The 24,557-nt window shown below is 45.7% G+C and overlaps 1 protein-coding gene across 1 annotated transcript in view; it reads left to right on the forward strand.

The window, feature by feature from the left end:
- The first annotated feature begins 3,206 nt into the window (after positions 1-3,206).
- abcc1 (ATP binding cassette subfamily C member 1 (ABCC1 blood group)) overlaps positions 3,207-24,557 on the forward strand; it is a 30,694-nt gene continuing 9,343 nt past the window's right edge. The window contains exons 1-24 of the mRNA XM_026166203.1: positions 3,207-3,401; positions 6,013-6,189; positions 7,039-7,164; positions 7,331-7,468; positions 7,597-7,722; positions 8,321-8,382; positions 8,638-8,769; positions 8,855-9,082; positions 10,419-10,596; positions 10,738-10,899; positions 11,214-11,306; positions 12,360-12,563; positions 12,712-12,858; positions 14,924-15,011; positions 15,120-15,189; positions 15,815-15,941; positions 17,572-17,748; positions 18,365-18,532; positions 20,055-20,229; positions 20,381-20,441; positions 20,518-20,638; positions 20,740-20,947; positions 22,256-22,566; positions 23,388-23,587. Of these exons, the coding sequence (XP_026021988.1) occupies positions 3,354-3,401; positions 6,013-6,189; positions 7,039-7,164; positions 7,331-7,468; positions 7,597-7,722; positions 8,321-8,382; positions 8,638-8,769; positions 8,855-9,082; positions 10,419-10,596; positions 10,738-10,899; positions 11,214-11,306; positions 12,360-12,563; positions 12,712-12,858; positions 14,924-15,011; positions 15,120-15,189; positions 15,815-15,941; positions 17,572-17,748; positions 18,365-18,532; positions 20,055-20,229; positions 20,381-20,441; positions 20,518-20,638; positions 20,740-20,947; positions 22,256-22,566; positions 23,388-23,587 (3,527 nt within the window). The 5' untranslated portion in view covers positions 3,207-3,353. The remainder of the gene's footprint in view (positions 3,402-6,012; positions 6,190-7,038; positions 7,165-7,330; positions 7,469-7,596; positions 7,723-8,320; positions 8,383-8,637; positions 8,770-8,854; positions 9,083-10,418; positions 10,597-10,737; positions 10,900-11,213; positions 11,307-12,359; positions 12,564-12,711; positions 12,859-14,923; positions 15,012-15,119; positions 15,190-15,814; positions 15,942-17,571; positions 17,749-18,364; positions 18,533-20,054; positions 20,230-20,380; positions 20,442-20,517; positions 20,639-20,739; positions 20,948-22,255; positions 22,567-23,387; positions 23,588-24,557) is intronic.

A 24,557-nucleotide genomic window follows, 5' to 3' on the forward strand; every position in this document is an offset into this window, starting at 1 on the left:
CCGCTCATCGGGAGGGGGTTAGATTCACCTGGACGGGGAGGATAGTTTTCACTAGAGGTGTCCAAATGTATAGGCTGTGTCCTCCTGAGGATCCGGCCTTCGAGGTCTACGTGGGTCAGGTCCTCCAAAGGTCGGAAATGAGCTGCTGTGAAATTGGACATCCTGATAATAATGAATTACAGTCGTCCAGCCTGGAAGTAATAAATGCATGAACTAGTTTTTCAGCGTCACTCTGAGACAGGATATTTCTAACTTTAGAGATGTTGCACAAATGGAAGAACGCAGTCTTACATACAGTGGGATGCAAAAGTTTGGGCAGCCTTGTGAAAAGTCATTATTTTCTTGTATAAATCGTTGGTTGTTACAATAAAAAATGTCAGTTAAATATATCATATAGGAGACACACACAGTGATATTTGAGAAGTGAAATGAAGTTGAGACCTGCCTGATTTTGTTTAAACAATTGTTGCACACTTTCTGTGAATCCAACAAACTTCATTTCACTTCTCAAATATCACTGTGTGTGTCTCCTATATGATATATTTAACTGACATTTTTTATTGTAACAACCAACGATTTATACAAGAAAATAATGACTTTTCACAAGGCTGCCCAAACTTTTGCATCCCACTGTATTTGTTTAATATGTGCATTGAAGGACATGTCCTGGTCAAAAATGACTCCAAAGTTCCTCACAGTGTTACTGAAGGCCAAGGTAATGCCATCCAGAGTAAGAATCTGGCTAGATACCATATTTCTAAGATTTTCAGGGCCGAGTACAATAACCTCAGTTTTATCTGAATTAAGAAGCAGAAAGTTAGCAGCCATCCAGGTCTTTATGTCTTTAAGACATTCCTGCAGTTTAACTCATTGGTGTGTGTTATCTGGCTTCATGGACAGATAGAGCTGGGTGTCATCTGCATAGCAGTGTAAATGTATGCTATGTCTTCTAATGATGCTGCCTAAGGGAAGCATGTATAATGTAAACAGAATTGGTCCTAGCACTGAACCCTGTGGAACTCCATAATTAACCTCAGTGTGTGAAGAGGACTCTCCATTTACATGCACAAACTGGAGTCTATTAGATAGATATGATACAAACCACTGCAGCGCAGTACCTGTAATACCTACAGCATGTTCTAATCGCTCTAATAGGATATTATGGTCGACAGTATCGAACGCTGCACTGAGGTCTAGCAGGACAAGCACAGAGATGAGTCCACTGTCAGAGGCCATAAGAAGATCATTTGTAACCTTCACTAAAGCTGTTTTGTAGGAATGGGGTCTAAAAGACCCGTTGATGTCAACGTGTCACATATCCTGACCTGTAACACAGAAACAGGAGTTTTGTTACTTTTTACTTTAAAAACATTTTCAATGTCAGTTTTTTAACAAACCATATTCCTAGATATTTAAAATAATCTATTCTTTCTATAGCATCCTCATATATCCTGGTGCAGCCACAACAACCTGGTGCTGAATGCCCAGAAGACAGTGGAGATTATTGTGGACTTCAGGAAGCACACAGCTCCACTCCCCCCCATCATCCTGACTGACACCCCCATCACCTCTGTGGACTCATTCCGCTTCCTGGGTACCACCATCACCCAGGACCTGAAGTGGGAGCCCACCATCACCTCCGTCATCAAGAAAGCCCAGCAGAGGATGTACTTCCTGAGGCAGCTGAAGAAATTCAACCTGCCAACACGGACGATGATGCAATTCTACACTGCAATCATCGAGTCCATCCTCACCTCCTCCATCATCGTGTGGTACGCTGGAGCCACTATCAGGGACAAACAGAGACTGCAGCGTGTTGTGCGCTCTGCTGAGAAGGTGATTGGCTGCAGACTCCCATCTCTGCAGGACCTGTACACCTCCAGGACACTGGGGCGTGCAGCTCGGATCTCAGCTGACCCTTCTCACCCTGGACACAGTCTGTTTGACCTGCTCCCCTCAGGCAGGAGGCTCCGGTCCATTCGCACCAGAACCTCTCGCCATAAGAACAGTTTCTTCCCCTCTGCTGTTGGACACATGAACAATAACCATATGACTGTACCCGCCACTAACACATGACCCTACGCTGTGTCACTGCATCATTCCATGTTTAGCACTGATCACCACCTGCACGCATGTATATATCATGTATATATCTATCTACTTAGCACTTTTAATTCTTATTCTCATATTTATTTTCATGTCTATTTAAGCTTAATTTATAACAGTATTTATAACAGTATGTTTGCACTGAAGCACCGCAGCAATTTCCTAATGTTGTAAACCTGCTCAACATTTGGCAATAAAACCCTTTCTGATTCTGATTCTGATATAATTTCAGATTATTATGAGGATTTGAAGTATGATGATAATCTAATGCCTCCTCTAATCTTGCTTCTTCCCCTCCTCCAAATAAACCCATCATGTGCAAATACTGTGATACCCACAGACTCACCTGTACTGCTAAAAATATAATTGAGCATAATAGTAAATATCTATACTGCCTTGAAGAGTACTGTTTTCTACTTGATAATTTGAACTTAATTCTAACACTAAGAAATTTCTTATCCACCTATACATTTATACATTTTACTGTTGACACTCATCTGTTATTTTAATCAAAAATCCTTCTCTCCATAACATATCACATGCCTCCTCTGCATCTACACACAAAAGAACTTCCTGTTTCCTGTCCAGGTATTTGTAGTTTTTTGGGCAGTTGGTTAGGTTAGAATGAACCCTTGCATTTAGATATGGTGCTGGAGCAGGTACTGTCTTTACATTAGAAAACCAGCCACTCTCTACTACAACCAGAGAAAATGCTTAAAACATCACCCACTAGTGGAAAGGAAAAGATAAACATTTCTCTCCCATTTTCCACCCGGCTACATTAGAAATGTGAATGAAGTGATATTCGTCAGATGAGTACTCAAAGTGATTTCTAAGACACATTCACAGACACAGCTGGTGTAACATGGGATCGTTTTAATGATGACCTTTTCTGTCTTTCTTGCTGTGAATATACAGTTTTGGGAGCACAAACACACATCTGGGTCGTAACGTCTTTATTAGGCACACCTGCTTGCACTCCACAGTACCAAACTGTCTGCTCTATGTAATGACACGAGTCACACGGCCTGTTCTTTTCCTGTAACTATCGCAGCAGCAATCCCACCGCACAAATGGCGTAGTGTAGTTAGCCATAACGTTACAGAAGCTGTAGGTGGCAGTGTAGACGTTTGGGCCGAGTGTCTGAATTACCGAAGAAGAAGAAGAACAACCTTCCGCTTCGTCTTAACAGGCGTTACAAAACAAGCTGAGCTCGCAGCCCCGGCTTTTCTAATGCTTCGCAGCGAATGGGGTTTGATCAGTTCTGTAGCGTGGACAGGTCCGATCCCCTGTGGGTGAGTTACCTGTCACAGACTCCGTGTCTTTTCCTCTAGCTTTAAACTCTCGTAGCTGGCGTTGGCTGCCGGTGCCCGGTACGTGCTAATAGTAAGCCACGGCAGGTTGCGTGTTATTTAGTCACGTCGGACGCGCTTCTCTTATTAGAAGTCATCGTTACAGCTGATCGTTGAGCCTCCGTTGGCCGTTTCACATGTTCTCTGATCTGAACATGGAAGGTTCGCAGTGGAACAAGTGTTCACCGAGCTCGTGTTTGTGTTGTTCCCTCTCGTTTCCTGGTCTGTAGGAACTCGTTGTCATCAGTCACAGTGCGAATGTTATGAAGTGTCCTGTGGTCTCTCTCCCACGCGTGGCACTGTGGTAGTGTGCTTAAAACCATTATTGAGGACATGTCAGAGCCTGCCGGTAATGAAGGACCTAAGGGTCTGACCTGAAGCTGGTTCTGGAACCAGGACTGCAGTGAAAAAGCAGCCAGTGCCCAAAGAGTGTGCAAGGCAATATAAGAGGTGGCCCAGGATCGATGTAGCAAAGCAGTCAGCACAGGTCCAGGGATGAGCCCCAGGCACATGGAGCTGGGTAGGACCTCACACACCAGCAGGCATGTAGTAGGTGCTAACAGCACACACTCACCTGAACTAGCTAACAGGGCGAGCAACTCGGATCATGAAGAATTCAAGTACAAGTGTGACATCATCAAACTGATTCCCTCCACAACATGGAAGCTCGTCCTGAGCGCTGCTCACAGTAACACCACAGGATGGAGTGTACCCCGGGGGTGGGGGCTGATACAGCAGATACAGAAACACCAAGTATCAGTATTTTGTTCAATAAAATAAAATGCTGTGGGAATACTACGGCCAGGAGGGCTCATCTCATGCACCGCTACTCTGAGATGACATTAACTGAGAAACTTAAACTCAACCAAAACAAGCATCCATCACGTAGCTTGACTGGTAGCTCAGGCACCGACAACAGCAACCATGGTGCGTCTACCAAACACATCCTACAGAACAGGAAGGTTTCTGAGGGGGAATAGCTGTGCATATAACAACCGTTATGATTTTACAGTGAATTGGTGTATTATCAGATAATGATTGGCTGTAATTAGTAACTTGAGCACATTCGATCTGTCTCCATCCTTTATTAGTTTCAGGTATGTGTTTGTGACTGGTGTGATCAAACTGAGGATTATGTTTAGTTGAAATAACAAAAATAAAAAGTTGCTGTTTATTAATATTTCACAGCTGATGACTTTGGTAGGCTATATTTTTGCCATGGGACTTGGCAGCAGCTGGTACGTAGGTCATGGTTTCTTTTGTTTGCTCGGGACATGAAGTCACCATACTTTGAAACTGCAGTCAGGTAATGGGTATCACAACACTGGTTGCCATCTCTCACTGTTTGCCGAACCTTTTACGTCAGGCTCCTGTCACATAACAGGGAGGGATTGATATCGGCTGTAGCAGGTAGTAGAGCAGGTCATCTACCAACTGGAAGGTTAGTGGTTTGATCCCAGTCTGCTTCATTCTGCATGTTGCAGGTTGCTCTCCGATGCATCCGTCGGAGTGTGAGTGTGTATGAATGTTAGTTAGATAGCACTAAAAACTAGTGCTGGTGTGATTGGGTGAAAGTGTAAAGCTTTGAGTGCTCAGAGTGGAAAAGCTCTGGGTCGATATCAGAAGCAGTCCATTTAGCATTACTGCCTCCAGGTAGGGACACTGAAAATAGCACTCCATCATTAAAGTATAATATAAACTCTTATCTACTGTTGTGAATCCATTTCACAACATATTCTCACTTTGATTTGCTTTGGTCCAAACCAGAGTCATAAGTCCACTAGAGAGTAATGACAAGTTAGCCTCAAAAGGGAAGGGTCACTGGTGGTGGCCACAGACGTGCTTTTTATACTTCCTGCTCCTCTGCATCTCTCTCCAGCTCTTCGAGTTCATTAGACCTTATCCTAGCATCTCTACAGTTTTGAGATGCAGCAAACGTTCTTGCAGTGGCGCATACAGATGCCATCCTGGATGAGCTGGAATACATGTCATTGGGCTGTAGGTGTCATCTGGTAATAAAAATGGAGGAAAATCAGTCCCGTCTGCTGAGAAGAGGGCCGTGGTCTGTGTCCACCACCTACAAAACCTTTTTGGGAGTTGCCTTGTTATTGTCTGTTTAACTGAGTTTGTCTTATAGCAGGGGTGGGCAACTCCAGGCCTCGAGGGCTGCTGTCCTGCAGGTTTTAGATCAGATTTTAGGTCAACACACCTGAATCACATGATGAGTTCATTAGCAGGCCTCTGGAGAACTTCAGGACATGTTGAGGAGGTCATTTAGCCATTTAAATCAGCTGTGTTGGATCAAGGACACATCTAAAACCTGCAGGACACCGGCCCTCGAGGCCTGGAGTTGGACACCTGTCCTATACTGTGATGAGGTCTTCTTTTCATTTTCATTTTTGCAGCTGCATGTAGCAGTAAAATGCAACATTGTTGATCTAAATAAGACAAGAAAGCTATATGAATAACTCCAGGCCACACATAAGTAATGTGTGTCAGGAGTGTCTTTTCCTGCTGTTGTTAGATGTCTTCAGCCTTACTGTTCCTTTTCCAGGATTGGAACCGTACATGGTACACCGATAATCCCGACTTCACCCAGTGTTTCCAGAACACTGTCTTGGTGTGGCTGCCGTGCTTCTACCTTTGGATATGTGCACCCTTTTACCTCGTCTACCTCCATACCCATGACCATGGATATATATGTATGACTCACCTCAACAAAGCCAAAACTGTGAGTTATGGGAGCCCGCTGTAGTAGTTTTCATCACTGCACTCATCTGTTCTGTCAGTGGAGCAAAGCAGAAACTCGTTCAAACACAAATGTTTGAAGATTCGAGTCATGATGCAATTCCAACTTCAAGAAAATGGGATGTTGTGGAAAACTGAATGAAATCATTTTATTCATTTATTCAGAAAAACAAATGTTTAAACTGAGGAAAAGGTCCAATTAAAAAACAACAAGGTCATTTTGAATTTTTTTTGGAAGTAACGCATCTCTTAAAAACGTCCATGTTTCCCGCTGTGTGGGATTCCCTCTTTTAAAAATAGTCCGCAGTCGTCTGGGAGCTGAGGCCTGTTGCTGGACTTTTGAATTCAGTCATTCAGGAGGGACTCAGAGCAGATGCAGGTGAGGGGGTCCTGGTATCTGAATGCCTCGTGGGCCGCTCATAGTCCAGGGTTCTGGGCCTGTCCTAACCAGGAGGAAGGCTGGGGACAGTCGTGTTACTGGCCTGTTACCAGTTAACCTGACTGGTACCAAATGTTCCTACAGCTCTATGATATTAGTACCACGTTATATTGCTGCTATCACAGTCATAATGACATTATCTATTTTTTAATTGCGTGTTTTCACAGTTTAAACATTTGATGTTCTGCTACCCAAAGATGACATTATCAAGGATCACAGTTTAATCTAATCTAGCTGTTTTAATTACAGTGACTGAACAGTGTGTTTGTAGTTTCATTGGTTGGTTCCACTTGTCACTACAGTAACTGTGGGAGATGTCAGTCATATGTCTATAAACTAAATACCAAATGTATTTACCAACGAATCCAGGAGCGATTTCATCTGTTTCCACAGGCTGTTGGCTTTTTACTTTGGATTATCTGCTGGTCAGATGTCTTTTATTCTTTCTGGGAAAGGAGTCATGTGAGCAGCCCAGCACCTGTCCGCCTCGTCAGTCCGACCTTACTGGGCCTCACCATGGTGAGCGTCCAGCTGTCTCTACCGTCTCTTTACGGAGCTGAGAAAAGCTTACATGTATTTTGTTATTTAGGGTTGTCTTTCTTTTGTCACTTGACTCTTTAATATATGCTGTAAAAACTAAATGGACCATTTCTTTTAGTATATAAAATATGTGCTTGTGCCGCAGCTGTTGGCTGTCATGTTAATCCACTATGAGCGGATGAAGGGGGCTCAGTCATCGGGGGTGATGCTGATCTACTGGCTGCTGGCACTGCTGTGTGCCACTGTCACCTTCAGGTCAAAGGTCTTCCAGGCCTTGGAGCAGGTTAGTGCTCACTGAGCAGGACTCACTTTACTTACATGATGAGAAATAACTGGTTACTAATCGAACTGATGTTGCAGTAAATAAACAAAATAAGGTTGTTTGATTAAAAACATGCTCTTCTTGTGCAGCCTCAGACAGTGTGTGTGTGGAGGTACACCACCTTCTACATCTACTATGCTCTGCTGCTGATTGCTCTGTTCCTGTCCAGCCTGACCGACCAGCCACCCCTCTTTTCCCGGGAAGTTAAAGACTCTGTGAGGCTGCCTGACGAATCTCTCTTTCTTCCCTTGTCACTCATTTATACTCAGATTACTGTATTGCCATAAGTATTCGCTTACCCCTCCAAATCAGCTCGGCCTTTGTTCCTGGAACTCTTAATGCTTCAGGAAGCCACGACAGTTTGCACATTTTGATGCTCCCAACTTTGTGGGAACAGTTCGGGGATGGCCCCTTCCTGTTCCAGCGTGACTGTGCACCGGTCCATAAAGACCAGTGTGCAGGCCTGTCAGGTTCTTCCACACCAAACTCAGAGTCCCACCTCAACCCAGCAGAAGCCCTCTGGGATGAGTTAGCAGAGACTGTGAGCCGGACCTTCTCATCCATCGTCAGTGTCTGACCTTCAGGAACGACGGTCAAAGATTCCCATAAACACTCCTAACACTTGAGTCTGCCCAGAAGGGTTGAAGCTGTTAGAGCTGCTAACGGTGGGCCGACATCACATTAAACCTACGGATCGGGAATGTGATGTGTGGAGGGAGAAAGACGAATACTTTTGGTAGTACAGTGAAAGCATTGCTGCGTCTTCTGAGCCGTGGAAATCATTGTGTCTAACTGCTCGATGTTTGTCTGCAGAATCCGTGCCCTGAGCCTGGAGCGTCTTTCCTCTCCAGAATAACCTTCTGGTGGATCACCAGGTAGGAACACGCCGTTCCACTCCGGTGAACGTGCTCTTATTTCTGTGTAATAAAGCTGATGAACAAAATCTCACATTGGTCGGTATCATCTCTAAAGAAGGAGCTTGTTATTGATATTTAAGACAAGGCTGACGTCTTCTGTGTTGAAACTTCTGGTTTCTACATGGTCCTTTGGGGCTTTCTGGAAACGTTACTGCGCATTGAGCTTCTACATGTTTTGTTTTATCCTCCTACCTGTCCTAACCTCTCCACCAGAATGATGATGACAGGCTACAGGCGCCCACTGGAGGAGAAGGACCTGTGGTCTTTGAACGCTGAGGACTGCTCCCACAGAGTCGTCCCACAGTTGGTCAAACGCTGGAACACACAGTGCCAAAAATTTAAAAGGTCAGGAAAGGGATCAAACTTCTTTATACAAATGCAGATTGTTCGGGAAACATCCAGCCAGGTTAACTCTGCTTTCTCTTCACAGGTCAGAGGAGAAAATGCTGTACTCGTCCAAGCGAGTGCCCCACAGTGAAAACCCTCAGCGCCAAGCTGTGGAAGAGTCTGAGATCTTGATTCTGAGACCTCGAAAGAAAAATAAAGAGCCCTCACTGCTGTGGGCCTTGTGCCTCACGTTTGGGCCCTACTTCTTCATCTCCTGCATCTATAAATTAATCCAGGACATCCTAATGTTTGTTGGCCCTGAGATCCTGCGGTGAGGAAACTGTAGACCCTTTGATAAGATGACATTGAGTCGTTGATCTGTCTGAAGTTGCATCGTGCATTTATCATGCTCTAGAACTTTAATTGTTCAAACACATCAGAGCCCATCTGTTGCACTAAATATATCTCTGCCAGGACTGCTGTGCCTCAACAAACTCCTCCCACACAAGTTTTTGCTCAGCGCCAAGTCGAGCTCCGCTTGGCGCTCCGTACCCATCAATGGGCTACCCAAAGCTGATAGGACTCCACCTCCAGGTCTCACCGTCAGGTCCCCCTGTGGAGCACCCACTCAGTTACCCTAAGAAGGCTGGGTGCTCTGAACTGAACACAAAATCTAAGAGCTGCAAATGTGAACCAGCTGGTGAAAGACCAACATTTCATTAAATTATTGCCCCCGACAACCAGATATCTCTAATCAAACAGCATCTTGGTTCTCTCGGCTCATCTGTTCAGCCGAGCCTCAGGTACCTCGGTGTGATCTCTGGTTCTGCCATGTCCCTACAACAACACGCTCACAGTTAATTAGGAGCTGCCTTTTTCAGCTAAGAAACATCTCCAAACTGCGAACTTTGCTGTCTGAGTTAGAAATGGTTATTCATGCTTTAATTTCTTCTCGCTTAGATTATTGTAACAGCCTTTTTCTGTGTTTGAGCAAAAGGAATCTTGAGCGTCTCCAGTTAGTCCAGAATGCTGCTGCAAGGCTTTTAACTAAGACACCAAAAAGAGAGCACGTTACACCAGTGTTACGCTCATTACACTGGCTTCCAGTACACTTCAGAATTCATTTTAAAATCTTGGTACTGACTTTTAAAGCTTTGACTTGTGATGCCCCTGCTTACATTTCTGATCTTTTAGAGCCCCACGTTCCCTCTCGCAGCCTGAGATCTTCTCATCAAAGGCTGTTGGTAGTCCCACGAACTCGTTTTAAGACCAGAGGAGACAGATGTTTAGAGCGGTGGCCCCCAGGCTGTGGAGTGCTCTCCCTCCATCTTTACTTTGACTTGACTGTATTTATTCTTTTAAAAAGCAGCTTAAGACTCATTTATTTAGATTAGCTTTTAATTAGATTTGTGCTGTGTGTTTGATTATTTTATGTATTTCTGTTTTATATTACTGTGAAGCACTTTGTGGTTTTATCCTGTGAAAAGTGCTGTAAAAATAAATGGATTTGATTACATGATGACTCTAGGTGTGAAGGTTGTGGTGACAGTGCGACGTGTTGCTTTGGGCTGCGACGTGTTTTTCTGCTACACGAGTACACGATGCAGTTTCAATAAGGACCGAGGGGCAGGGTGCTTAATGTTCCTTTGTTTCCTGTTTCTCTGTAGACTGCTTATCCAGTTTGTCAATGACTCCAGCGCCCCCTCCTGGCAGGGCTACTTCTACGCTGCTCTGCTCTTCGTCTGCACCTCCGTGCAGTCACTCATCCTGCAGAAGTACTTTCATGTATGCTTTGTGTCAGGCATGCGCTTACGCACTGCAGTCATTGGAGCCGTCTATAGGAAGGTAACGGACAAACACAAGTGCTTCTTCAGAGCGATTTAGATTCTTCGTGATGAAGGTTGATAAATGTAACCATCTGACTGTTATTCTGTCCATCACTGGTTGCTGAAAAGCCTGTATCTCATCGCTTCATCTGCTCCTCAGGCCTTGGTCATCAGCAGCGCGGCACGGCGAACCTCTACAGTGGGAGAAATCGTCAACCTGATGTCAGTGGACGCGCAGCGCTTCATGGATCTCATCACATACATCAACATGATATGGTCTGCTCCTCTGCAGGTGGTCCTGGCCCTCTACTTTCTTTGGCAGGTCAGGTTAAGTAAACTAAACGTTAAATATATTTTTAAAATCAAATGTTTAATGCTGCTTACATACTTTCAATATAAAGAAAATAAACGTACTATTGTGTGTCGGCTCAGCTCATGAGGCTCGGGCAGCTGCGGAAGCCTGATTGTTCCAGATGATGTTTAATGTAATGCTTGTCAGTTACAGCTGGTTTCTCCTTTTCTAAAGTGCAACAAATCTGTTTTTAAAGTGCCGCTCTGCTTGTGGAAGGATGGTTCCACTAGTGTGAATAATGCCCCACAGGCTTGCACTGAAGCAGTTTGTTGTCGTGTGTGCAGAACCTGGGTCCGTCTGTGCTGGCTGGAGTGGCTGTGATGGTCCTCATGGTTCCTGTTAATGCTGTAATTGCAATGAAAACCAAAGCTTACCAGGTGGGACTTTAGTATTAATATCCCCACATCCTACACCCGTATACACCTTCCTTACATTTTCGTGTTCTACTGTTATTATAACTATGGCTGGCTTTCAATCCTTCAGCCATGTGGCGGCCTTTCTGTGTGCAGCTTACATGTTCCCCATGCACGGTGCTCCTGCTTCATGCATCATTGGACGTATGTGTGAAAGTCTTTGTGTTAGCCCCATGACAGACTGGGAGCGGCTCCAGGGGGCATCTCGCCTGGGAACGCTAGGATAGGCTCTAGGCGCCACATGTACCCATGTACACATCCATGTCAGGCTTTACTGGAATTACCACATTTTCCAGTAAATAAGTTCCCAATACATACATTTGATAGAATTATACATTTCAGTGTTTCCCAGGCTTTAGAGGCACGGTTCATATTTCACATTAGAAAAATCCCGCAGCACACCACCAAACAAAAATGTCAAAAACCATACGGATCATTCTTCCACCAGGTATAGCAGAACTGGCTCTGTTTGTCCCAGTATACCTTTGTTGCTTCCTTCTGACCACTACTCATGCTAGGGCCTTCATCTGGGTCGAGTTTTCTCCAGGACCAGGTCAGACTGAACACTTTCTTTTTAAACATCGTCTCACAGCATGACTGTTATTTAAGTTCTTCTTCGTCTTCTTCTGTTTTTACTGCCGGTTGGCAACACATTTATTAGAGCAGGTGGTTGTACTGCCCTCTAGTGGAAGAGAACGTCATTGTTCTGCCCGTTACTCACGCCGTCGCTTAGAGCACCAATCAGGTGGAACCAGATAACCTCCACGGCACACCTACATGCCACGGCCCAGTGGTTGGGAAACACTGCGGTAGATGACGGGCCTCAAATCTGTGAAGCACTGTGTCGATGCACAGTTTGCTCTGGGTGGTCACCATGTCAATGCCAGTTCATTTCTGTTAAAGAGTGTGTGATAACGTGTCGAGTGACAGCAAGTACAGTGATTATTTTCATTTATACACACACACACGTTGTTAGCTGGTAGCTGTTTGTAGCACAGTGTTGTGTGTTTGTTGCAGGTGGCTCAGATGAAGAGTAAAGACAATCGCATTAAGCTGATGAATGAGATGCTGAATGGCATCAAAGTGCTGAAGCTGTACGCCTGGGAGCTGGCCTTCAAAGGAAAGGTGTCAGACATTCGTGAAAGTGAGCTGCGTGTCCTGAAAAAGGCTGCCTACCTGGGGGCGGTGTCCACCTTCACCTGGGTCTGTGCACCATTCCTTGTAAGTCTGACGGGGAAGAGAGCGACACACCACAGTGGACAAACATTACACACATCCAAAGAGCAGCTGCAGATCAGTTAAACCAAACACAGCACTTTGCTGTCATTAATGAAATTCTCTTTGCCATGTCTTTTGCGTCACTGCACAGGTGGCCCTGTCAACCTTCGCTGTGTACGTGCTGATTGATGAACGAAACGTGCTGGACGCCCAGAAGGCCTTTGTGTCGCTGGCGCTCTTCAACATCCTGCGTTTTCCTCTCAACATGCTGCCGATGGTCATCAGTAGCATGGTGCAGGTGCGTGTCCCTCCGTCTTCTTCGCACACTCATCCCGTCACAAAGAAACCCACAAAGAAAGCTTCAGGTTTACCAAAACGTTAGATGGATACCAGTCTGTGCCAGTGCTCAAACTGGGATGGTAGGACTGGTATACATGAGCTTAAGGACCTTAAGTAAAAGCTTGGATGTTTTTGTTGTTGCATTAAAAGCTGTTGAGTGTGGGGCGTGTAGTACCAACCATCACAAGGATGTTTTGATGGATGTAATCCAGGTAAGGAGACCCAGGAAGGTGACCATGTGGCTCTGCTTCCTCCTACTGTACAAAAGTGAAGCGGTTTACGGGGCAACCATATCAGGTTTGCAGTGACATAAACAACTGGTTTACAACCATTCCGCCCAGTCTGCAGCCTGCTAACACGAACGCTTGACTGGGTTTCCGGGTGTGGTTTGGTTGTAATGCTACGTTGTAGCTTGCTACACTAAAACAAACATGATGCTGTTGTAGTCAGTAATGCTGTTTAGTGTATGTAAGAATATAACATGGATATTAAAGCTTTGACACAGTCACGACTAGCTAAGCAGCACAGAGGGCGACTGAGCTCTCAGCTCTGCATGGTCCCGTGTTTGTCATGACAGTGGAGGAAGTGTGTTTTCCAGCTCTCTAACTGGTTCCTGTTTGTCAGGAAGTGCTGATGGACGTCCAAAGGTCAGAGTTTCAAAGGACTGATGGTGGAGGTCACAATATGTGCTCCCCTGTTCCAGGTGGGTGAGGGCAGCGTGTGTGGCTCTCTTCCTTCTATAGGCCAATGAGAGGAGGGGTCAGGCGTTGGTGCAACATGAAACTGTTGATTTCCTGTGGCTGCTTCAGAGGTTGAAGATGGTGGAGCACATGCTCTGAGAACACCACCTGGAATGCCGACTGGTCCGGGAGCTTTGTGTGGGTTGACCTTTTCAAAGGATAATGTCCCATCAGCAGCCTGACTGCCCTCTCCAGGCATGAAACGTCTTCCTTAGCATAGCTCATCTGAACACTGTTTTCCTTTCATAGTCAGGGATGCAGCAGAGCTGCTTGGGGTCATAGAAGCTGGACTCCACTTTATCCTCGTAGTTCCTCCTGGGCTTTCCCATGGAACCAGAGGTCATGCCTGGCTGCTTTTTAAACTTCAGAGTTGTCGGAGTTTAGGCAGAGGTTAGCACACCTGCCACCATTTACCCAGGGTTTCCAGTAGATGTCTAAGACCTGTCCTGTAAGACCTCCTCAGCTTCAGTTTCCTGTTCCTGAACCTGAAAACGGCTTTTTTTCCTTTCTGTTTGAGTCTTGAGTCAGGCAGCAGCAGTGTGGAAGCGTGGTCTTCCTCCCCAAAGGCAGGGTGGGGAGGGTTTGTGACACGCTGGTAGCATTTTCATACCTCTGGGTTTAGAGTTCTCTAAGCCAATGACAATGATGTACAGTTCATCCAGGGCCTATCAGCTCGTGGGGGACGTGTTGAGGAGAACTGAGGTGAATGCTGAGATCATTAATGTAGACTCTGCACATCAACATCCAGCTCACAGGTCCATTCAATTTTATTTATATGGCTCCAAATCTCAACAGCAGTCGCCTCAAGGCGCTTTATATTGTACAGTACAAACCCCTCCCCTGTAACACCTGTCCGTGAGCCTGCCCAGTGTGAGGAGGCTGCTCCGCCCAGCACCATGTGCACAAACCAAAGCCCAGGGGCAGAGCACAGTGTCCATGATATGATGACGTGTTAGCGTCACATCTCGCTGTTCCTGCACATGATTTAAATACGACTCCATGATTTGATCCAAATGATGAGATAGACTTTGCACTGGCTCCCAGTTTACACATGACACATTATACCTTAAGTGTTACGGGCTGTTACACTGGAACCTGGCTTTTATATTTAGGGAGCTGTGGACTTTCCCTCTCCTCACTCTCCCACAAAATCCAATCATGAATATTATATTCACATGAATATAAATTGTGGTTTGGGGCCTTTTCCCCTCTGTGTTAGTTGTACTAAGCAGCAGTCTGCAGCACCTTTGCACTCTGACAGCTTCCCACCCTGTCCGTCCTCAGGCCAGCGTGTCCCTGAAGCGACTCCGGGTGTTTCTGTCACACGAGGAGCTGCAGTTGGACAGCGTGGAGCACAAAGCAGCAGAAGGCTGTGAGTCCCCTTTCCTGTAGTACCATATGCTCGAATCCAGAGACACAGCTGTGTGCGCTTTCATACACACAGCAGGTCAAACTAGTCATTGTTCTCCTCTCTGTTCAGCCCAGCACAGCATCTCTGTGACCGACGGGGCTTTCACCTGGTCCAGAACCGAATCACCAACACTCAAGAGGTGTGTGTGTGTGTGTGTGTGTCTGTGTCTGTCTGTCTGTGTGTGTGTGTGTGTGTGTGTGTGTGTGTGTGTGTCTGTCTCTGTGTGCGCGTGTGTCTGTCTCTGTGTGTGTGTGTGTGTGTGTGTGTGTGTCTGTGTGTGTGTGTGTGTGTCTGTGTGTGTGTCTGTGTGTGTGTGCGTGTGTGTGTGTGTGTCTGTCTCTGTGTGTGTGTGTGTGTGTGTGTGTGTGTGTGTGTGTCTTTCTGTGTGTGTGTGTGTGTGTCTGTGTCTGTCTGTCTGTGTGCGTGCGTGCGTGTGTGTGTGTCTGTGTCTGTGTGTGTGTGTGTGTGTGTGTCTGTCTGTGTGCGTGCGTGCGTGTCTGTGTGTGTGTGTCTGTGTGTGTGTGTCTGTGTCTGCTGGCTCTGTGGTTACGTTTTGCTTGTACACTAGCACATCCCTGTATGACAAAGTGAAGTAATGTGTGAGTCACCCAGCTGGACCTCCCAGCAGCCACTGGTTTACCTCAATTTAAATATTTACAAGCTTGGAAAAACAGACTGTCCTTAATCAGTTCTGTAAAGACTCTGTCATTAATACTGAACATGCTGCTTACATACAGTTGAACTGTACGACTCTCTCTGTTCAGGCTGAATATAAATATCCCAGAAGGCTCTCTGGTGGCTGTGGTGGGACACGTGGGCTCGGGAAAGTCCTCGCTGCTCTCGGCACTTCTTGGAGAGATGGACAAACTTGAAGGATCTGTCACTGTTAAGGTGAACACACACACACACACACACACACACACACACACACACACACACACACACACACACACACCTCACTGTCTGCTGCTTTTCCCATTAGATTTCCATGGCAGTGCTGCTCCAATACCTGTTTCTTTATACTTCAGTCATCCAGTAGGTTTTATGCTGATGTCAGCATTTGTTAGATGGGAATCTAGTGTGGTATATGCCTGGAAACTGCAGTGTAGATGGCAGACAGCTGGTGTCATAACTAGGGATGGGTACCGGTGTCCGGTGCCATGATGGCACCAGTTCTGACATAAACAGTAGTAACCAGACCGAAAAGCAGCGCACATTTCGGTGCTTTTTTTTCCTGAGCTGTGATACACTTTGGATTCTAGCCAATCATTTTATGTTTCCGAGGATAGTAGGCGGGGCCAGGTACGTACGTTCTTTTAGAGCAGAGCTACAGATTAAAAATGCCCAAGGCAAAAAGTCTGGCTGTACTTCACAGCAAAAGATGCAAACTCAGCAGCAACAAGTGCTTTAAGCTGATACTGTGATACTGTCAAAGGAGGTAACACCAAGAATCCGATGATGCATGTAAGGTGAACTAGCAAACATCATCATAGCTACATGCGGCTGTCTTCTTGTTTGATGGCAGATGCTCCCTTCACCCTGGCCAAAAGGGCTAAAATGACCAAAGAAAAAGTGGGAAACAGTTAAACATGAGAGGTTTTTGGACAAAGTTTGTGTTCTCCATTCTTTAAGTATCGGTTTGGCACCGGTATCGGGTAAAACCTAAACGATACCCATCCCTAGTCATAAGCCCCGCCCTCTGTTCAACAATGGTCATTTACAGTGGACATGGATATCCTCTTTTACTCTCCTTTTAAACCATCTGTCTAAAATGTGAACATTGGCATTCTTGAAAGAGTGACCTTTGACCTTGCAGATGTAGAGCTGTCCAGGTGGCTCTTCAGTTTTGCACCGTGTGTGTATTGAGTGGCTGTTTGGTTTCTCCAGTACAGAGGCCCGAGGACTACCTGCTGCACTGTACAGCATTAACTATGATGTTAAGCTCGTGTTTGGAAGTTTGTTTGTTTTTTTCCCCCTTAGGATTCCCCAGGGGGCGTGGCTTGTCAGGGGGGCGTGGTTGGGTCTGGGGACGGGACTGGGTCTGAAGAGCACTGGGATGTTGTGCTTTGAGAAATTTCTCCTGAATTTTCTGAGAGGCTGAAGAAGCCTCTTGGATGAGAGGTGAAACATCCTTATGAAACTCAAAGAAGTCGAGTCGCTTCATTTCTGAGCTCCTCAGACTGCCATGAACCCGCTGCCTGAGGGCCCCCGCTGCCTGAGGGCCCCCGCTGCCTGAGGGCCCCCGCTGCCTGAGGGCCCACACAGACAGCCAGCACAGAATATTTGATCGTGCACAAAAGCACCAGCACCTTTGATAAGTGATGGAAGGATGCACAATTACAATGAAAGTCTTTTTCACAGCAGCGTATTGAATAAATAAAATAAAGGACATGGCAGTGGCCACTTTAGTAGCGCCTGCATTCTTTGAGTGCGATTATGACTAAATAGATAATAAATAACAGGCAGTCTTAATGTTTAATTACATGTCCAATGAGTGTAAGGTGTGCCTGTGTCCCTGCAGGGTTCTGTGGCATACGTTCCCCAGCAGGCCTGGATCCAGAATTCCTCTTTAAAAGACAACATAATCTTTGGTCAAGAGAGGAGACAGTCCTGGTATCAGCATGTGGTGGAGGCATGTGCCCTTCAGCCTGACCTTGACATACTTCCTGCAGGAGATGACACTGAGATAGGAGAGAAGGTATGAGCCCATAGTACACGTCTTTGTGTGTAAATGAATGTCGACACAAAACAAGTTGGCCTCGGAGAACGTAAAACAGTTTTCGCTCTGCAGTCCTATGAAAACATCGTCTTACTTATTAAGAGGTGAGTAAAAGCCGAGTGTTGCTATTTAAATGCAGTTTTCTGCAGTTAACTGAGCATGTGTTGTGTCGGTTTGTAGTATTGTATTAAACCACACCTGAACACCCGAGGCCATCAGTCTCCCCAGGAGTGCACATCCCAGGAACTTGTTATCGTGGTCAGACGGTGCAATGGCAAAAGGAAAACCCAAGAGCTACATGTCAGACTGCAGGCCTCAGTCAGTGTGTTACATGTTAGTGAGATCATGACCGTACGATTAGCAAAGACTCAACAGGTATTTCGAGGAGATGCCCGATAAAGCTTTGATGAGGATGTGACCCCCAGGAATTCACAGGGAACCGGTGTCTGGTTACTGAGCGAGACCACAGACAGTAGTTTGGACAGACTTGTTGGTGTGTCACTGAGTCTTTTGTTGCTGTTTGATGACACCGGCAGCATTTCTACAATGATGAGCTAGCCTGCTATACTGTCTGCCTCTGACCGTCTGTCTGCAGGGAGTGAACCTGTCAGGAGGTCAGAAGCAGCGGGTGAGCCTGGCCAGGGCCGTCTACTGTGATCGTACCGTCTACCTGCTGGATGACCCGCTGTCTGCTGTCGATGCTCACGTAGGGAAACACATCTTTGATCAAGTCATCGGCCCACAGGGACTGCTGAAGGACAAGGTGTGTGTGTGTGATGGAGTCATATACATTAGGGGTGGGGGAAAAATCGATACTGTGTAGTATCGTGATATTTTGTTTGCTAATAATGTATCGATACAGGGACAGCAGAAATCAATATTTTGTTACAAACAATTTTTTCGTGCACTGGAACTCTGACTTCAGAGCACGTTGATCCTTTTTCTGAGCAAGAATCCTGACACTGTCCAAATGTGTTTAACTTGTTTTTGGCAGCAATAAACACGACAGTTTACTTATTTTCATTTAAGACATGTTTTATTTTAATTAAGTTTAAAACTTTTTTTATTTTATGTAAAATTATATTTTGTTTTAATTTACTTTCAAATTCTTCAGTTGCTGAAGGGGCTGCATAGTTTTCATATTGCATAGTTCAGAATAGTTATAATTGTACCAGATGGTTGCATTCAGTTAAGTTGGACTAGACTGTAATACAAACCGTTCAGTTTGTCAACAATAAAACTGAGATGAGAGAAAGACTGAGTGCGAGACTTTGATATTAGATAAAATGAATATTGATAAAGTTTACCTTTATGTACAGAATCTGAATATCGCAAAATATTTTTTAAAATTGCAATAATATCGTATCGTGCGTTGTATGGTGATTCCTACCTCTAATATACATATACCCAGGATCATGACTGGGATCCTGTGTGTCCCTCACAGCATTGGTACTTTGCTCGTACGGGACTGTGCAAAATTCTTGAGCCGCCCGTCTTTCCTTTATATTTTCTAGGAACTTGGAAATGTTTGCAGCACTTTATTGAAACTGAATGTGAAAGTGTGTAGGACGAGTCTTGTTCTTCTACACAGCGTAAACTCTTTTAGTTCCCAGGACTAAAAGTTGCCAGTCCAAAGCTCTTTGGATGTTGGCTTCAGTGAGCAGTAAATCAGCCTGTTCTCACATTTCTTATCCTTACTGTTCTTTTGCTGTGTCAGCCGTAATTCTTTGTTAAAGACACTGCACAGCATCCAGAGATAAGTTCTGGGCTGAAGTCAACCTTCTTGGTCCCAAACTGTTTTTCTGCCAGTCAAACTGGGACATCAGTGTTTTTCTGCTCACTGAGCAGCCTCTGTTCATCCCTTGAGTTTATGTGCATTTTAGTCTTGAATGATTCGTAGATCAGTGTTTAAAAAATGTCTCCAGAAAATGTTTGGGAACGTCTACAGCTGTCTGTGAATAACACTGACCTTGTTGTAAAAGCTGACCCAAAGGCGACCATGTGGGGCCTTTCACTCTCTCTCCCCCTGTTTCACTCTGCTATCAAAAAAGGCCCCAAAAAGATTGTGTTAAAAAACAAACAACTCCTCTGGCTTCTTACAGGTAAAACCTAAGAGACTGTGGTGGTTTCAGGCTTGTGCACAGTACTGTAGATTGTATGAAATTATCCAAACAACATAAGATGATCCAAATCCAAATGTAAAGTTGTTTTAGTTGTTGAAATTGTCTCTCAGCAGCATAGATGCTTTTAGACCAAGTTTACTAACTCTGTGTAGCCATGTACAGACTCGTGTGCTGGTCACCCACGGCTTGAGCTACCTGCCCCAAGCTGACTTGATCCTGGTCATGATGAAGGGCGAGATCTCAGAGGTGGGCTCGTACCAGCACCTCATGGCCACAGAGGGAGCCTTTGCAGAGTTCCTGCGAACTTACGCTGCAGTCGACAAAGCTGATAACAGTGGTGAGGAGTGTGTCGTGCTGCCGTGTAGCGTAGCACCGTGCAGTGTTTGGAGTAGTAGTTCTGTTAAGATGAAGTCTGATCATTATTTTATCATACTGCAGCTGGTCTTCTCAGATCGACTTCATGTTTTAAATTTCCTTCCTCCATTTAGAGCCCGTGCCAAACAGCAGCATCCAACGACTGGAGAACGGCAGCGTGCCCACTCTTACTGGGTGAGTGATTTAGGGTAAGGGTCCTGGGGGGCTGGGGTGTCTCACTAAGCACATAAGTGTCCTTCTGTTTAAGCAGCAGTCCAGGTGTCTGCACTGCATCCAAACAGTCAACCACAGCAGACGAGAAGCTGAGCAAGAAGCCCAAGAATCCCGAGGTGGGGAAGCTGACGGAGGCTGACAAGGCCAGCACTGGGCAGGTGTGTGGATCTGCACGTGGTCGCATGTATAAATGCACACGTTTCTGTATAATGTGTCTGTGTTCAGTCTGGGATCACAGCAGCTCTCCTGTCCTCCGCAGGTTAAGCTGTCTGTCTTCTGGGCCTATTTTAAGTCCATTGGAGTGCTTCTGTCCTGCATCAGTCTTCTGCTGTTTCTTGCCCATCACCTGCTTTCCCTGTTCTCCAACTACTGGCTGAGTCTGTGGACCGATGACCCTGTGGTTAATGGCACGCAGCCTAACAGACTAATGAGACTGGGGGTGTATGGTGCCTTTGGCCTGTCTCAGGGTGAGCATGACAGGAAAAACTCTTGTTTTTGTCTGGTTCAGAAAGTGAGGCAACACCAAGGGTAGCCATTGTACACATCACGACGAGCAGGAAACGGCACCTTTGCTTTTTCCTGCTCATCGTTTTTCAAACAAACAGCACGCAAATGTTAGGTGGCCAGTCCAACACAGGCCTGACATGTGTGCTCACTTAATCACATGTCTGTTGGAAGCTAGAGCACCAGAGGACACTCGCACATGTAGGTGCCACCGGACAGAGATGGAGGGAGACTGTGATGTGGTGTCAGCTCACAGAGCAGGGTGACCGTGTCCACCACCACTAATAATATGCTTAGTTAACCCTGCAGCGCGCCCTTGGTCCTACTGTCACAGCTGAGATGGGGTCCAGTAGGGCTGTTCGATATAACGCTATATATCTGATGACAGTATGAAAATATTACGCTATCGTTTGTTTCGTGGTGTCGCAAAATAAACTGTTTACAGCAATATGCTTTCATGGTCCTGACGGTCACTGTAGTGGCTGTATTCTCTCTTTATATTTAAAATAACCACACTACAGACGTGTTGTCGTTAGCAACAACGACGGTAAACCCAGCGTGTGGCTATGCCTTCCTCTTGTTTATTTTCCACATAAACCTTTCACAATAAAGCTGAAGAGCCTGTTGAGACTTTTCAAAATAAACTGAAATGATGACCTTGTTCCTAATCGAGGGGCCACCTCGAGCACGGACATGGTTTGGTTATGAAAAGTCTGACACGGACCAGAAAACTGTACGATGCACATTATGCAGCAAACCGGTCCAACACCTCAGACTCAAACACAGCAAACCTCGTTAACCACCAACACAAGAGTCACCTGACAGAATGCAGAGAAGCAAAAAGAGCCGTCAGGTGCTCCAGATACATCTTAGACTCAAACGTTTAAAAACAGGCTTTTCCCCGCAGCACGCCGTCTAATAAATACAAAGAGAACGGCGGCCGTTACAACTTATGTCTAAAAAGTGTATAGCTTCATGCATCGGTCAAAACACTCGACTCCAGGTACACGACGCCCAGCTGGAAACACTTCACAGTGTCGAGCTGCCCGAGATTCCCAGAATTTACAGAACGTGTAACATTTCTGTGATATCGTTGTCAGGGCGATAAATGTCTTATATATGAGAGCTTGGTCACCCTGGGGTCCAGGCCCCCCTTCTCCAGCTCGTTCCCCTCAGTTATAGACTCGTCTTATGTGTCTTGCTGGATGCAGGTGTGCTCTTCACACAGAAATAAGTCATGATATTGTGCAAACTCCTCTGCTGTCCTTCAGGTGTGGCTGTCTTTGGATACTCCCTGTCCATGTCTATTGGGGGTGTTCTGGCGTCCCGGTACCTCCACCAGTCCATGCTGTACGATGTCCTGCGCTCACCTATGTCCTTTTTTGAGCGAACCCCCAGTGGTAACCTGGTCAACCGCTTTGCCAAAGAGATGGACACCATTGACACGCTGATCCCCAGCATTATTAAGATGTTCCTGGGCTCCATGTTCAACGTGCTGGGCTCTTGTGTTATCATCCTGATTGCCACACCTCTAGTCAGTATCATCATTCCTTTCCTGGGTCTGCTCTATTTTTTTGTGCAGGTGAGTTTGAAAAGGGAAACTGATTCTGAAGTGTCAGTATATTCCAGTGTTATCCCCACAGTACTACGCCTCCCTGCACTGTGATTCTGACTATTGTTACGAAATCAGCTTCACCCCGCTTCTTTTTCTGCCTCGAGGCATCCAGAGACGGCACCGGACTCAGTAGCCATTTTCACAAAACCTTTATTCATCTTCATTTAAGCATCTTCTAGAAGGGGAGAGGTGCCAGCGACCCCATCATAAAACCCCCATGGTGTGCTGCAAACTCTGTGTCTGTGTGTGTCTGCACGAGCACGTGAGTGTGCATGTAGCTGTGTGAGTGTAACAGTCAAAGCACTGTGTGTGTCTCTGTGTACGTGACTTCCTGGGGGTCATAAAAGGAATCTCCTCACCCAAGCTACACCAGATTCCTCCAGACAACATAGAAAACAGAGTTAACACATTACAAACACTGAGACGCCCACTCTGCACCCACCGGGCCAGTGGCCTCTTGTTGTCTTACATTTACATTTAAGGTGGAGAGTCTCCTGCAAACCTACTTCTAGGTTTATAACAATTATGAGTTTTTATTAAAGGTACAAGCATCAGCAACCCCCCACTGTAGCTCCCTGTCTCCTTTTATGACAGCAGACCCCCAGTGTCCATAACTTCCTTTCCCTCTAAACAAGTACACTCTCAGGCTACAGCTAAGCCACACTGAAACACAAACAAATCCTTCCTTATTCCTGTGATCTAAACAAATTTAACACATCACATTCCAATAATTGTTTTCTTGTACTCACACTATATAAGTCACATGTGTCTATCCTTGCTCTGTCCAGAGGTTTTATGTGGCATCATCTCGCCAGCTGAAGCGTCTGGAGTCGGTCAGCCGTTCCCCAATTTACACCCACTTCAATGAAACCCTGCTGGGCACGTCGGTTATCCGAGCCTTCAGTGAGCAGGAGCGTTTCATCCATGAGAGCGACCAGCGCGTGGACCATAACCAGAAGGCTTACTATCCCAGCATAGTGGCTAACAGGTCAGGAGGCTGCCGCCACACGCTCTCACTGCACCACCTGCTGCAACAGTTTACACCGCCTTTTAGGATGAATGTCCCTAAATTAGGATCTCTCTGAGACTGTTCATTGGAGTATTACTGCAGCAACACGAGTACATTATATTCACTTTGGACGTAGAAAAGCTCCATTTACGTTTACATGCTTTCATTTTCATGTTTCTTTACAATCTCTGGCTGAAAGGTTAAAAGCAGTGTTGGGAAGGTTTCTTTTAAAATGTAAAGTAAAATGTTATTTATATAGCACCTTTCAAGATAAAATCACAAAGTGCTTTACAGAGGCAGGAAACAGACATTAAAATCTCAAACAAAACGACATCAACCAAAAGCAGTTTAAACAGATACGTTTTTAACTGCTTTTTAAAAGACACGACTGAGTCCACAGATCTCAAACTCAAAGGGAGCGAGCTCCAGAGTCTGGCAGCCGCTGATACAAACGCTCTGTCACCTTCTGTTTTTAACCTTGTAAGCTGGACAACCAGCAACCCCTGGTCACAAGACCTCAGGGACCTGCTGGGTGATAAGAAAGAAGAAGATCACAGATGTAAGTTGGAGCTACACCGTGCAGGGCCCTGTAAGTCATGATTATGATCTTAAAATCGACCCTGAACTTGACAGGGAGCCAGTGCAGCTGAATCAGCAGGGGCGTGGCATGGGAGTGTTTGTGATGCTTTATCAGAAGCCTGGCAGCAGCAGTCTGAACACCCTGCAGTCGTTCCAGGGAGGCATTACTCAAGCAAGTAAACAAGGAATTACAATAGTCTAAGCGAGATGAAACAAAAGCATGAATAATCATTTCCAATTCGGAACGTGACACAATGGGACTCAGCGATATTTCTTAAATGGTAAAAACAAGAGCGAACCAAAGATGTAACGTGTGCCCAGCGTCAGAGCTGGATCAAGTGTAACACCAAGGTTCCTAATGGATGATTTA

This window comes from Astatotilapia calliptera, chromosome 4 (genome assembly GCF_900246225.1).
Source record: "Astatotilapia calliptera chromosome 4, fAstCal1.2, whole genome shotgun sequence".
NCBI lineage: Eukaryota > Metazoa > Chordata > Actinopteri > Cichliformes > Cichlidae > Astatotilapia > Astatotilapia calliptera.